The 11437-nt window shown below is 44.5% G+C and overlaps 1 protein-coding gene across 1 annotated transcript in view; it reads right to left on the bottom strand.

The window, feature by feature from the left end:
• Positions 1 to 11437, bottom strand: part of DYNLRB1 (dynein light chain roadblock-type 1) — a 13845-nt gene that overhangs the window by 1971 nt on the left and 437 nt on the right. The window contains exons 2-3 of the mRNA XM_006038147.3: positions 9042 to 9117; positions 6431 to 6598 (exon numbers count right to left, since the gene is read on the bottom strand). Coding sequence (XP_006038209.1) covers positions 6431 to 6598; positions 9042 to 9117 — 244 coding nt within the window. The remainder of the gene's footprint in view (positions 1 to 6430; positions 6599 to 9041; positions 9118 to 11437) is intronic.

Raw genomic sequence — 11437 nt, 5'->3', positions numbered from 1 at the left:
GGCCCCCCCCCCCCACTTGCTGCACGGGGCAGCACACCCTGCCCGGAGTGCCTGTCCGGAGCTCGCACACTGGGAAGCCCAGAGGCAACGGTGACAAACACTGCCTGGTGCCTTGTGCTGCAGCTGCTCGTAGCCTGTGTGGGGCTGCCTGTGCCTGCTCAAAACAAAATGAGGGCAGGGGGTACATGGCAGGATGTCCTGCTTGTGCCCCTTGCCCCCCAGCCAAAGCCCCTGCCCCCCAGCCTGGGCTCTGTAGCCGTCAGTAGCTACCTAGAACCTGGGCCAGCTGCAAACATCTGCTGCCTCTCCACCCTGGGCCCTGCCTATGCCTGCTCGGGATAGCCCCGCATGGGCTGCAAGCAACGGCCACAGGGTGGGGGTGGGGCCACTTTTCCCTGCACTCAGCACCAGCTCATTCCCTGCCACGGAGCAGGGGGTCGGGGCTGTGCTCTGCCCCCAGCCTGTACTGCGGGGGGCACTGGGAGTAAGTGGGTGCACGGGGCCCACACCAGTGTCCCAGGGCCAGCGCCAGCAGGGCCCAGAGCAGGGCAGCAGGAGCACAGGGTCCCGACTGGCAGGGGCTCTATGAAGTTGGGCCAGCTCCCCCCTCTCCCTGCTGGTGCAGCTCAACCCGGCTCCACAGACCCCTGCCAGCCTGTGCCGCTCTGGGTCCCTCTGACGCTGGCCCTGAGACATTGGTCCCAAAATAGCGGGGCACCCATGCAGCCCTCGACAGCTTGCCAAAACTGGGTAAGCAGCCCTGCGCCTGAAATAATTGCCTGCTCCTGCTCTATCCTAAACTTAGTCTCTTTGCCTCCTCACTCCCCCGGGGGGCTGTTCTAGAACCTCACTGCTCTGATGGCTGGAAGTCTTCTAATTTCCAGCCTAAATTAATTCAGGGACAATTTATGCCTATTTGTTCTTGTGCCAATATAATCCCTCGTTTTAGCGCTTTTCCTTTCTTGGTGTTGTGCTTTCATGTATCTAGAGGAAATGATCACATCCCCTTTCAGCTTTTTTTTTTTTTTGCGCTAATCAAGGTAAGCTTTTCTAGTCTCCTCTGACACAAAGCTTGCCAATTCACAGATCATCCCAACAGCCCTTCTCTGCATATGTTCCAATTTGAATACATTTTTTCTGAACATGATACCCAAAACTTGTGCACTGTGTTCTAGATGGGGTCTTTTTAGGGCCTTATAAACTTCTTTTAAGATTCCCCTACCTTTACTAGAAATACTTTGACTGACACATAATTGCATTTGCCTTTTTCACAGCCATACCACACTGATGGTTCAAACACCCTGTAATTAGCAAGTACCCTTGCCTCCTATATTATTTCTAATATATATCAGTTGTTCTTGGCATTATTCCCCAGTGCATGATCTTTCACTTTACACTGAAGAACTCATCCCAGTTCTACTACTGTTGTCCTCAAGGTCATCCTGTCCCTCCTGTGTCACATCCTGATACTTCTTGCTGGTGATATCTCCTAACTTCATGTCTTCAGCAAATTTCATCAGTAGTCCTACTTTTTTGTGCCAAGGTTTTAAATAAAATATTAAACAAGATCAGTTCCTTGACTGATCCATGAGTAACTTCATTATTTTTTCTTCAGCCCAATACTTCTTTCCACACAGCACCGATGTCACCCCTTAATCCAGGTCCTTAAACACTAAAATTTTTGTACTAAACCCTATCTTCACTAGTTTAACTAACAGTTTCCCATATGACACTGAAGTCCAGATAAGAGCTAATGCAGTTTTGCTTTCTAGAACTGTAGCTCACATACTCCTTTTGGATTGCATACATTTTTTCATAGAATCATAGATAATTAGTTGGGTGAACGAAGGGAATGCAGCAGATATAGTGTATCTGGATTTCAGTGAGGCTTTTGACAAAGTCCCACAAGATCGTCTCATATACAAGTTGGAGAAACGTGGACTAGATAAAACTACTATAAGGTGGACAGACAACTGGCTCAATAGCTACAAGCAAAGGGTAATTATAAATGCATCCATGTCAGAATGGCAGGAGACTTCAAGTGGAGTCCCACAGGGGTACACCCTCGGCCCTGGGCTGTTCAGTGTATTCATTGATGGTTTGGATGCTGGAATAGAGAGCTTCTTAAGCAAATTTGCAAGACATGAACCTGAGTAGGATTGGGATCATACTGGAGGACAGGAGTGCAATTCAGAAGGACCCTGACAGATTGGAAAACTGAGCTGGAGTTAACAGGATAAAGTTCAATGCTGAACACGCAAGGTGCTGTCTCGGGAAGAATAATCAAAAACACAAATACAAAACGGCTGACAACCAGCTTGATGGCAGCACCTCAGAGAAAGATCTAGGAGTCTTAGTGGATTACAGACTCAATATCAGCCTGCAATGTGATGCAGCTACACAAAGACAAATTTGATTTCGGGCTTTATGAACAGGAACATTATGTTCAAGACACAGGAGTTCACAGTGCCTTTTTTACTTGGCACTGATGAGGCCTCATTTTGAGTACTGTCGGCTGAACTGGTAAGGGGTCATCAAGGACTAGCCATACCTACGTTATAGGTATTTCCCATGCTTCTGGGCTCGCAGGAAGGAATTGTAGCAGCAAGAGAGAAACATGTCAGGGTTTTTTTCCTCCCACTTTCCTCAGAAGCATTGGGTATTGGCTGTAGCCAAGGCTGGGAGATTTTAACTGGGTTGTGCAAATTCTCCTGCTGAGACTAAAAACCAGAGGCTCCTGGTTAGAGACCCGCTCATCTGCTCAGGGGCACCACATTTCGGGTCGGGAAGGAATTTATGCTCAGAGGGGGGGGGTTGTTGCCCTCCTCTGTAACAAGAGGTGTGGCATTCTTCCTTGGGTTTTTGAAGTATATTTAACAACCCTTGCAGCAAGAAGACGTTGACAGCTCTTGTACCCTTTCTTTAGGGTTAGGGTGCTTTGCCTTATGACTGTGACAGGGTATATGTTGTTTTGGTAATAGGCAAGACAAAGATTTGTATTGGACAGCCTGGAACGGGATGATCCTGTCTCTGGTAGGGGGATGCATAAGATGTCCTCCAGAGGACCTGTCTAATCTTACTTTTCTGTGGTTTTATGATTCTATACATACCCCAAAAGGATGTTGGCAGACAAGGTTCCTTGGGTGAATTTGATATCTTTTATTAGACCAACCCAAATGGTTGGAGAATAGTTATTAAGCAAGCTTTCAGGTTCAAAAACCCTTCATCAGGCTAAGGAAGTTTCAGCAGTTGGTGTGTGCTCTTCCTGGATGGAATGAAAAGTAAAGAAGCCAGAGGCTGGGCTGGGGAGTCAGTTGCCAGGCAGATTATAATGTGTCAAAAATCCAATGTCTATGTTTAGTCCATGATCTCTAGTATCCAGGAGGTTGATGAAATGGAGTTCATAGGCTCGTCTCTGGGAAGTGTTGTGTAAGTTGCCTTTGAGGATCAGGACTGAGATTGGAGAGAGAGTGGTTTTCTTGTGAGAAGTGTGCCCCCACCGGTAATTGGGCATTTCTGTCTTCGATAGATTTACGGTGTGTGTTCATTCTGGTGCGCAGTTGTTGTTTGGTCTCTCCTACATATTTTCCATCAGGGTATTTGGTGCATTGGATGAGGTATATTACATTTCTGGAGGTGCAGCTCTAAGATCCTGGATGCTGATGGCTCTGTTGTGGGGTGTAGTAATTGTGGGGGTGGTGGAGATGTGTTGGCAGGTTTTGCATTTCTTGTCATGGCACGGTCTGGATCCTTTTGGTGTGTTCTGGGGTTGAGGAAGTTTGCTTCTGGTGATGAGGTTGGCGAGGTTCGGTGCTTGTCTGAAGGCTAGGATGGGTGGCTCTGGGAAGATCTTTTTAAGAATAGGGTCTGCCTAAGTCCTTAGACCAACACGGCTACAACCTAAACCCCTGCAACACCAAAAGGATGTTTGTACCCTAGTCTAGGAAACAGCTTTCTAGAAAAGTCAGTGCCTGTATCACAGAAAAAATTATGTTTGTCTAACACACTACCTTTGGTAAATCCATATTGCATATTTTCCTGTTTTCTATTTACAGCAATGTCTTTATTATTTTCTTCTTCAATATTTCTTTTAAAAGTCTTGAGGTGAAACTAATGAGCTTATAGATACCTGGATCACTTCCCAACTCCTCCTTAAGTATATCTGCTATATTTTTTGTTCTCTAGCCTGATGGTAACACCCACAAGTTGATAATTTATTTTGCTTCTCCCTCAGTTTTGGTAATGTCCAGTTCTATACGATCATTTCTGTTGGCCATCCAGTTCTTGCCTCCATGTTTAATATCACCATCCTAAGGGAGAGTAGTTTTGGGGGCATGCCTAGATTATCCTTACCTCATACACACTGCATAGAGGCCCCATTGCTTCTTCGCTTGCTCTCTTACTTATATGGCTGAAGAAGAACCTGTTTACTACATCCTTTGCAAGATCTAACTCAATTTGGGAAATAGTCACTTGATTTCTACATTTCTTGACTTCTACAATACAGCTTTCCTTGCTGCTCAGTCCTTTCTTCTATTCCTTGTAGATTCTCTTTTTATACCCAATTATTCCTCTCGATTATTTATCTAGTTAAACCTGCAGCCTCTTCCCTACAAGTGCTTTTACTTGCTTAGGATGCAAGCCTCACATAAAAAAAAAAAAAAAAAAAAAAAAAAAGTTAAGTCAAAGGTACAAAAGTTCAGGCATCCTCTAAATTCAAATGCTGGCGTTCTAGTTCACTCAAGTTTAAGGTCTTAAAATGGCAAACTTTGACAGTTACACATATATCTTTGGTTATCTTTTTGCATAAATTAACCTGAATCAACTCATGAAAATTTGTTCTGAGGTTATTTTCTATGATCTGCTCTTATGTAATGTCCTTGTTTCTTACCAAAGACCATTCTAAAAGGAGCATCACTTCTTGTGGGATCAGTGATTATTTGGTGAAATCTCTCAGCTATCATATCCATAGGATCATAGGAAAGTAGGGCTGGAAGGGACCTCATATGGTCATCAAGTCCAGCCTCCTGCTCAAGGCTGGACATTCTTGACTAAATCATCCCAGCCAAGTGCCTTCAAACCTGATTTTGAAAGTTTCTAAGGATGGAGATTCCACTTATCTAGATAACCTGTTCCAATATTTAGCCACCATCCTAATCAGAAAGTTCAGTGCTGCAGCTTGAGGCTGTTACTCCTAACCCTGTTCCCTAAAGCTACAGAGAAAAGCCCATCTCCATCTTCTCTATAATCATTCTTCAGTATTTGAAGACTGTTATCAAGTCCCCGCCAAGTCTTGTCTTCTTTTCTTCTTGAGGCTAAATAACCATAGTTTTTTCAGCCTTTTGCTGAAGTCTTGTTCTCTGCTGGACTCTTTCCAAACTGTCCACATCCTTCTTGACGTGTGTCCCAAAACTGGATACAGTACTCCAGGTGAGGCCTCACCAGTGCTGAATAGAGCAGAAGAACTACTTCCCTTGATTTGCAGGTGAAACTTCTGTTAATACAACTCAGGATGCTGTTAGTTTTTTGGGGTTTTTTTTGCAACAAGAGCATGCTGTTGGCTCATATTTAGCTTATGGTCCACTGCATCCCCCACGTCCTTCTCTGCACTACTGTAGCCTACCCAGTTGTTAGGTAATGGGTATTAGTAGCATTTGTTCTTCAATTTATATCTGGAAAGTTAAAGTCTTCCATAATGACATGATCTTTAGGAAGAGAAGTAAAACTAACAATCCAGAGAATTTCTGTCTACAACCAATTTCAGTCCTGTGGGTTTATAGGAAAGTCCCAGCTCTACCCCAGTGGAATCTCTTGTAGTATCTTTCCCCAAGTGATCTTGTCCCATACAGATTCTGGTTTATCCATGCTGTCCCTTCTTATTTATTTGCAGTCCATCACATGACGAAGTCTGATATAGGCATGGCTCCAGATAAAGGGCTCCCCGCTCACAGAACCCGTCTAACAATATGCTACACGCTTCTGGTCCTGCATATCAGCAAATCTCAAGTAACTTCCCACTCCGGCTTGTTTCAGTAGTGAGTTTGGCCATATTAGTCTGAAGCAGCTCACAAAACATGTTCTGGAGATTTCCACCTCTTCTGTTTTTATGTTAACAAGACAACACGAGAGGTTTTGGTCTCCTTTCAAACCTGGTTTTACAGTGTGAAGTGGAAGAGGAGAAACCATTTCCAACACCCAAACAGAAAAGCAGCAAGCTGGAGTAATAGTCAAGAGGACCTGCAGTGAACCAACACCAGTTTCTTGGCTAAAGGTGGTATATACGCTACATTAGAAAGCAAATGATAGGACTCACTTTAACAGGCCTTTACAGATCCTGTGCCACAGGAGGCTTGATGGGGAAGTATGGTAAGTTCTGTGACAACAGGAGACTCTGAAGCCTGACATCATTGAATGTTTAGGGCTCTCTTACCTGGAGCAACCATGATCTCATTTTTCTTGGAGCGAATTCGCAGGAATGTGAGGTCATTCTGAGGATCAATCTCTCTCACGGTGCTCCTTGCCTTCATGATGAAGCTGTGCATTAAGCCTGCATATTGCATTGTTGTGGAGTTGTCCACGGTGCTTTTGATAGGGATACCTGCAGAAAGATGTGGCAACTGTGGTGAGACAGCTGATAGGCTATCTGGGATGACCCTAATCTTCGTGTACTCACTGGACCCCATTGTAAACCCCTTTAAGTAAGTAGATTTTACAGTAAACATTTGAGATTTAAAAAAACAAACAAAAAAAAAAAACAAAACAAACCACGGGGGAAAGTAAACTGTGAAAAGAGCAGGTGCAGACCTTGAATTCAGACACCTCCTTTCAAAGTTTGAGATCCAAACATCATTACAGTCAGACAATAACTCTTAAACTGTGTTCAATGGAGAGCTTTCAAGCTACATTGTGCTGGTTTTCTCTTACTCCCAGCTGTTTCCATGAACCTCCAGTCTTTGTTTCAAAGAGCATCTGCTCAGAGCAAGGAACAGCTGTGACTAGAAGATGCTAATATTCAAATAAAGGGAAGACAAAAGAACTACCCCTGGGAACCATAGATGGTAGCCAGGCTAAGCTGCTTCTCAGCAACGTGACCAACGCCCTCCATACGTTTGTGTACCCTTGATGGGTTTCTTCTGACTGGGACAGCTTTAGTTTATAGCTAGGCTCCACAAGGGCAGCTCCAGTAGAGGCTGCTGCAGTTACATTAATACAGTGATAGGCAAAATATGGCCTGTGGACCAGATCTGGCCTCCAGAAGAACTTTGTCCAGCCCATGGTGGATCCCTTGGTCCCAACCTGGGCCAGGTACTGTTTGGCTCATGGTGCATCCCACCACCCCCTGGGCATGCAGTGGGGCTGGGACAGCTCTGCAGCTGGACTGCCTTTCTAGGCAGCTGCAGCAGCAGCGTCTCCTTCCAGCTGCCACTGCCACTGGCTCCAGCCTCCTGGTACAGGCAAGAACCCATGCGCACAGCCCCAGCCCTGGCCTGCCTGGTGCCTGCTCCAGACTTGCCCGCCCACGATGAGAAGCAGAAGCTACTGCTACTCAGTGCAGTCCCTCTTCTTCACTGCTGTCGGGCCCTTTATGTTGCAGCCACCCAGAGCCCATGCCCAGGCTGCCCTGCGGCTCCTCTGCACTGCCACCACTGCCCCTCTGCACAGCCTGGAGGCAGCAGCGACAGTGGCAGAGAGGAGGTCACAGAACAAAACCCAGAAGCACCCCCCATGTGCCCTCCATTTTTCGATGAGTCTCTTGATCCCTCTCATGCTCACTCCCCCTCTTGACCCATAAATCTTGCATTCATAGCTGCATGATAGGTCAGATTTAATAGAAGGGTGGAGAGTGCCCCACCCTAGACTACCCTTTAACCTGGTGTTTTGGGCACTCTTCTGGGCATGGGAGATATAGGTTTAAATGCCCTCAGCATGAGGAGGGTCAGAATCCAGGCCTCCCACTTTGAAGGAGAATGCTCTAAGCACAAGTCTGTTATGGAAGAGAACACCACATTCAGGAATCCTGGTTTTCTCTGATAAAAAAATCCCCAATTTTCAGATTAAAAATAGTAACCCCAAATCCACATTTTTCCGTGATTAAAATGAAACACCACTATATATATTTCTAGAAAAGTCAGAGATTGTATCAAGGAAAAATCATGTTCATTTGACACGCTACCTTTGGTAAATCCATGTTGCATATTATCCTGTTTTCCGTTTACAGCAATGTCTTAAATTATTTTCTTCAATATTTGTTTTAAAAGCCTTGAGGTTTAACTAAATGAGGTTATAGATACTTGGATCACCTCCCCACATCCTTCTTAAGTGTAACCACTACATTTTCTGTTCTGTTCATATACAGAGGTGTTTCATTTTAATCACAGAAAAATGTGGATTTGGGGTTACTTTTTTTAAGCCGAAAATTGGGGTTTTTTTTTTATTAGAGAAAACCAGGATCCCTGTTCATCACCACCCTCTCCAGCTGTGTACATCAGTGCATGTTAGGTGCATTCCAAGCATGATTACTGAATCTGGCCTTCAAGGGACTTGGGTAAAAGGACAATTAGTCTGTGAATCTCCAAGAGACTCAGGTATAAGATAGAGATGAATAGCTCAGCAGTTCCATGATGGTAGGGTCTCAGAACATATGTAGCAGAGCTTCAGGCATATAAAGAACAACTCATAAGAGAAACGTAGGTGTTTACAAACTCTGAGGAGCCCAGGAGGTTAAATATGTAGAGGTAATTGGACGTATGTACCCAAATACCACCTCACTCCCTTGTCAAGCCTCAAAAACACTCAGGTGCCTACATTATTTCTTCAGGTCACAAAATGAGTCTGTAGCAAAGCAGGGAACAGAACTCAAGTCTCCTCACTTCTACTACATTCCTCTATGCACTGACAATACAGTCAAATTGCCTTTCTGGGGAAAAGAGAACTTGTTGAGATCATTTGATCCATTTTTAAACAACAGCTTCACTGGTCCTTAAACTTCCTTTTCTAATTAAACAACATCCTTACAGAGCACAACCAGACTGGCATAATACCTTCTGAATTAACAATAATGATTCCTTGGACTCCTTTCTGACTCTGAATCCGCTTTAGTGTTTCTTCCACCTCAGCCTGCAAAGGAAAGAAATGACAGAAAATAAAGCATCATGATGTCTTAAAGGTGTAATTTGCCTCCAAATAATGTTCTGTAATAATATATCTAAAAATAAAGCTGAGCCATTGAGATGATTCAAATAGATACTACTCATTTTGTGAGTGCAAAGCACAGCTATCGTTGGGACTACCATATCATCAAGGCTTTTAGTTGCTTTCAAGCCCATTGTCTTCTCTGAAGTCGTTTGTAATAACAACCCTTTGGAAGCTTCAAATCTGTTCTTTAATCTTTCCCTCTCCCCTCCTCCCAATACATCACACGTTCATTTCTTATCAGAGGTTTGCTTAGGAGTGCAAGACCATGGAATTGGTCATTATTGGGCGAGTCATTTGGGCTGCTAGACCTTCTTTTAATATTTGTAGTCACACTATGGATGGGATTTATTAATACATTTTAAGGATAGAATTTGGGGTTTATGATTATTTTTTCTTTTAAAGGCAATTAAAAAACATATGCAAAGGGAAGAACCTGGACTGTATCTGTTAGAATTTCTGTTATAGGCTGCTAAATGAGCAATTGAAATCTAATTATTGACAACAGTTTAATTTTACTATTCCACAGTCATTACACAAGATTTGTGCCAAAGTATTACCCATTAGTTGCTGTAAAGTAGCATCAGCTTCAAAAGATTTTGACAATTCTTTTAGAAATACTCAATCTGACATCTGGGAGGTGGATATCTGACCAATCAAAATTTACTTGGGTCCTCTCTAAGGGCACCACAAGATCAAGTTAATCATGGGTTGACTTTACACAGTAATGAGGATCACCCCTTGAGTGGTTCTGGGCACACTCAACCCCCATTAAAGAAAATGAAGGCACACAGGAACTTTTCAGAAGCAAGCAAAACAGACTTTTACCAAAAAAAGGGAAAGGAAAAGGGAAACCATGGCAAATGAGAAAAGGCAATGATGTCTAAAAGGCCAGGCTTACTCTATAAAACTTTGTTAGTATAGCTATGCTTGTAAGGAATGCAAGAATGAATCAGTAAATCACAGCCCTGCCACAGAGTTGTGCCAGAAACCCCCTTCCCTTTTACATACAACCTACATGCAAATAAATGACTCTCTTTAAAGTTAAAAGTGTCATCCCCATTAGGGGGCGTTACTGGCATAAAAAAAGCTTTACTGGGGTAAACCAACCCTAAGAATTGGCAACTATGGACCTCACAAACTATTGCATTTACTTTGTTTTTGCAAACTACAGCTTGCCTGTCTCACTCAGTATGGAAAAGCAAATGAATATCCAGTGAAGTAAATCATAAAGGCTGAGAAGGAGGGGGAGAAAATGATGAGGGGCTGTACTCAAGTAGGAAGTAAGAATACAGCTGGCTATCAGAAAGATAGGTTTACTGAAGAAGCAGTGCAAGGGAGTTCATTGATTAAAAGAAAAAAAAATGTCAACAAAAAGGGGCAGTCAAGTTCTGTGTGCCAGAGCAGCCAACAGCAGCTGTGGGTTAGGGTGGAGTGAGAAGCAATGCAGTGTGGGATGTCTGAAGGACTGATCAGACCCTAAGGGAATGCTTAAGAGTCTACATAACACTGAACCATCTCAGGAAAATTTAAAATAGTTTAACAGGCTTGCTTATCTGTCTGCTTAAGGTTTAAACTACATTTAAGCTGATCTGTGTCATGCACATCCATGACCTTACAATAAAAAGCTTCCCTTTACAAAGTCCTTAAGATTTCTTCAGAAAAGCATCTGACAGACTATCAGCTATGGCTATGTCTCCATCTCCCTGATTCAGCCGCAGAAAGCTCTGGCTGTAGCCAGCAGCTACCACTTGCAAGCTCTCTCAAACACATGCACATGCCTGTGCACCTCTGACTGCTGGGCTGGGGGGCCACTCTGGGAAGGCAGCAGCTACTAACTGGACCACAGTAGGCAAATGAAGGCAGGGAAGTGTTTTCAAGCACCAGGAGCCAGTACCAGGTAATAAGAAAAGCTGTACACCCCCATGGAGTGGAAGAGTTGATTTGCCAGAAGGGAGGGTCCTGCTGCTGGTGAGGGGCACTGAGATGCATGCACTCAGATTGCTGTCAGTAAAACTTTACAGCAGGGCTGTCCAGCTGGCAACCCACGAGGGGTTAACACGCAGCCCCTGGGCCCCACTATGCTGAAGCAGCAGCCAGGATCTTGGGGCTCCTCCTCCCTCCCTCTCCTAGTCGCCACTGCCTGACCCAGGCCCAGGGGACAAAGCAGCGTGGTGCAGCCAGGAGCACCCTGCAGGAAGCTGCAAGCGAGAGGCTGCCTGTCCCCACGGGTACGAGGCCGCCC

This window comes from Alligator sinensis, unplaced genomic scaffold, assembly GCF_000455745.1.
Source record: "Alligator sinensis unplaced genomic scaffold, ASM45574v1 scaffold690_2, whole genome shotgun sequence".
Classification (NCBI taxonomy): domain Eukaryota; kingdom Metazoa; phylum Chordata; order Crocodylia; family Alligatoridae; genus Alligator; species Alligator sinensis.
The sequence above is the reverse complement of the archived record's forward strand: the minus strand, read 5'-3'. Positions and strand labels throughout refer to the sequence as shown.